The following is a 3956-nucleotide window of genomic DNA, read 5'->3' as shown; positions in this document are numbered from 1 at the left end:
GTCGGGTACCAGACAGCATCCGAACTTCCGCCGAGCATTGTCTAGAACTTGTCTTAGACGGAACTCATCATGGCCACACATGTAAACAACCACGCATTGCCAATTTTAATCTTCCTTAATTAGTCAATGCAAGTGTTTATGACGTGCAATGTACCATGAATAAATATGCCATGAATCGCACTCGTTTTCATATCAAACATAGATATATGATCACGATATGCCATGCCAAGCCAACAATAGCCATAATTAACCACATGATCCTCTTTTAAAATCCTACGATTATTCAACAAGTGCAAGATCAACTATGAACCATCAATTTCAACCATACAATCTTCGTTATAGGCCACAAAATCATCATTCCGACCACACGATCAAGCCATAGTCAACTACTCAGCCATGATTAAATAAATTAACCATACGATTAAACCATTTGACCATGCGATCGGCATTAAACAACTAATCCACCACACGATCGTCATTAAACCTTTAATCGGCACATAATCGACTAATTAGCCATGCGATTGTCAATCAAAGCCACACACGATCAACTTCAAATCTCTAATAAGCCATATGATTAAATTTTATCACATCCTAATTTAATCTAAACCGTAGGATCAAAATTAGCACATAATCATGATAATTAAGCCCTAAAATCAACCTTAACCAATCTAGAACCAATGGGGGCCATATGATCAATGTCCAAATCATCCAATTCAGCCTCTACCACATAATTACTGCAGCTACAAGACTAACCCACGAATTTAATTAAAACAACTACTAAACAATCATAATTAGCCAAATTAAGAACAATTAACAACATTAAACATATGCTCAAGCTCAAGTCACATAATCTACCTATCTTAACATTCAAATCAGCTACATAATCTGTGACATTCCGAATTTCAGCCCATTTTTGGGATTTATAAAACGTGTAATTCGTCAGTGTGCTTATAGTAGAATCTCGCCCGGGAACTGATCACTCTCGGTTATTATTTTTAAATTAGAGATTTTGTTAGAATCGCACTCGATCGAATTTGGCCGTTATTTAGAGCCCAAACTTTAGTGTCGAATTTCTCGGAGTTCCGGGACGAATTTAATTGGACGGTGTCGATATTATTGTGCCCAACATCGATATAGCTAGGAATAGTGAAAAAGTGAATTTTTTATCGGGTGCAGATTTAGACTAGTAGACCTCCCTCGGGGTAGTTTGATTTAATTAATTTGGCCTTTATCCCTTATTATATTCTAGGATTAATTTGGACAGTAGGATCGTTTTCAGATTTGAATTCCGGCCGTTGGATCGCACTCGATGCATTGACTTTCTCTCTCTCTCTCTTCTCCCCCTCTGCCGCGCTAGCTACGCGCACGTCTCCCCTGCGCTCACGTCCCTTCCTCCCCTAGCCATGCAGACTTCTCTCTCTCTCTCTCCTCCTTTTTCCCTTTTCTTTCCTTTCTCTTTTTTCTTTTCTTCTTCTTCTTCTCTTCTTCTTCCTCCTTCCTGCCCCCGACTATTGCTGCTTCTTGCTGGTTGCTCGCTGCTGCTCGCTGCTGCTCGTTGCCGCACCCTACCGCCGCCGCGCCGTCCTTTCTGCCCGTCGCTCGCCGGTCACTCGCCAGTCGCCACCGTCACCTCTGACTCCCCCGTTCTGGCCGAGCTCCCTCTTTCCCCTCCGGTGCGCGCCTCTTGCTCGCCGCCCAGCCACCGAGCACCACCGTCCAGTCGCCGCTCGCCGTCCGCCACCACCGCCGGCCGCGCCGCCGCCCCAACTCGCCCCGACGATCGCTTCTCTCTCTTTCTCCCTTCCCTTCGCGTCCGGTTGTTGCTCGAGCTCGTTGCTTCCGGCTGCCGCCGCGCCTGTCACGGCCCGGCGCTGCCCAGCCGGCTGTCCTGCCCCGCTCCACCGCCTGCGACGTCGTCGGCCCTGCCGCCCCCGCCGCCGACCCTCTTTTCCCCTGTGTTCCTCCTTCCCCGAGCTCCCCTTTTTCCTCCATCCTAGCTTGCCGTCGCCGCCGCACGCCGCCGTACCGGCCGCCGCAGCTTCCACCACCACCACCACCCAGCTCCCCCTGCCACCAGCCACCGCTGTGCTAGCCGCCTTGGCCGCCCGGCACCGTCGTCGCCCCTGATCGTCCTCGCCCGAGCCGACCACGAGCGCGGCCTTTCGCCCAAACCAACAACCGCTCGTCATCACCGTCGCCCACGTGCTTGCCAGCCAGCCAGCCTGGCCACTTGCCCAGCTTGCCGGCCAACCCACTCACCAGCCGCTCGCTTGGCCGCGCGCCCGCCAGCTCGCCCGGCCGTGGCCGAGCCGTTGCCCGAGCGTCCTGGGCCGTGGTCGAGCTCACCTAGCCCGCTGCCCAGCCGTGCTCGAGCCGTCCCAGCCGCTACCCGTTTCCACCATGCCCGTTGCGTCCTCGCCCGCGCCGAGTCACCGCCACTCCGACCGGGCCATTTTGGGCCATAGCCGATTTTTCCCGGGCTAAACTTAGGTAAGTGACTTCCTAAACTCTACCTAGTACTTGGGTATTTGTAGACTTGTTTAGGATGTGATTAGTACCGATTTAGGGGCTAAACGTGGATTATGGTCAATATTTGTATGTGCGTAATTGTTAGATTAAATTGAGATAATTGTGGGGCTTAATTGGTGGCTAATTATGGTGGGCTAAATGACTGTATTGTCGCGGTGTGTGTGGGGGAAATTGACGATTGATTGTGGCCGACTGGGATGTCGGATTGGTGAGCTCGTGGTTTGGAAATTTGGATGGTTTTGGGTGCATAGTAGTAGCTAATGTTGGTGGGTCTATGATTAACTTGTTGTGGCATTCGTGGGTGAATTTGATGTTCGTATGTGGCCGGCTTGAATGTCGGATTCGCGGGTTAGTGTGATGGACTTGTGATGTGATTTGGATTCGTACGACATGTTGAATGGCGAGTTATGATGTGGTGAGCATGCCTTGAGTTTAATTGGTACGACTTGTGAGAATGGCGAATTGTGTTATGGTGCATGTGTGTGAGAAAAGCCCGGATTGATCGGAAGGCTGAGCCTGAGACGTGTTTACGCGGGCTGTGGAAGGTGAGTTAGACCTAAGGCGTGGGTTACGCTGGTCATTGGAAAGGAAAAAATGTCCTGAGGCGTGGTTACGCGGGACGAAGCCCGGATTGATCGGAGGGCTGAGCCTGAGGCGTAGTAGCGCGGGCTGTGAGATTGGGCCTGAGGCGCAGTGGCGCGGGTCGTGAGAAAGATGTTCGGCCACGCATGCGAATTAAGTGTGTTTGAATTGGCTAGTTGAACATGTGATTGAATTGATTGGATTGATTGAGTGCAAGTGTGATTGGTATTTGAGTGATTGTGATATGTTATTGAGTTAATATTATTTCATTATCATGATTTGACTAATGTGCAATGTGGGCATGTGATTGGATGGCAAGGTAAGTCCATTGATGTGAATTATATATTTGTTATCGATTAGATTGCATGTTAAAACTTGTCTGGGTACGCATTGACCTAAGTGGGGTTTAGGGTGTTACTTATTGAGACTCGTTCTCACGGTTATTATATAACCATTTCAGATCCGCGACCGTGAGTGATTGGAGACGCTGCAAGGGTATCTCGGAGGTTGAGGACGGGTCAAGTACCCTATACTTTGAGTTTCCCCCTTTTTGTAGAGGAGTTAAGTTTATGAACCACTATCCCTTTTTGATGAATGTGGTCCTGTTGTTGGGGCCTAGCTTAGGGATTGTCTTTTTGTGAATGTTGTATGTATCTGCCTAGTGTGGGAATTACAGTTATTGTTTCTTGCTATTGCCATCCCTTGATCATGGTTAATTGTCTGGGTTGTCTATATTTCGCTTCCGCTTGCGTATTTCGTTTGGGTCGGCGATGCGTCCTGGGACGTTGCGTTCATTACGATCGTCGAAGGGGTGTCGCGAGCCGTCGGGGTTCGGGGCATGACAT

At 49.3% G+C, this 3956-nt stretch overlaps 1 protein-coding gene across 1 annotated transcript; it reads right to left on the bottom strand.

Moving 5' to 3' along the window:
* Positions 1 to 1565: 1565 nt before the first annotated feature.
* Positions 1566 to 2189, bottom strand: LOC130135968 (uncharacterized). The gene has a single exon (XM_056305883.1). It carries the CDS (start codon positions 2187 to 2189, stop codon positions 1566 to 1568), a length of 624 nt encoding a protein of 207 aa, XP_056161858.1.
* Between the last annotated feature and the right edge of the window lie 1767 nt (positions 2190 to 3956).

Source organism: Syzygium oleosum, unplaced genomic scaffold (genome assembly GCF_021117445.2).
Source record: "Syzygium oleosum isolate NSW1041296 unplaced genomic scaffold, Sole_v2.1 Sole_v2.40, whole genome shotgun sequence".
NCBI classification, from domain to species: domain Eukaryota; kingdom Viridiplantae; phylum Streptophyta; class Magnoliopsida; order Myrtales; family Myrtaceae; genus Syzygium; species Syzygium oleosum.
This window is presented reverse-complemented; position numbering and strand designations above follow the sequence as displayed.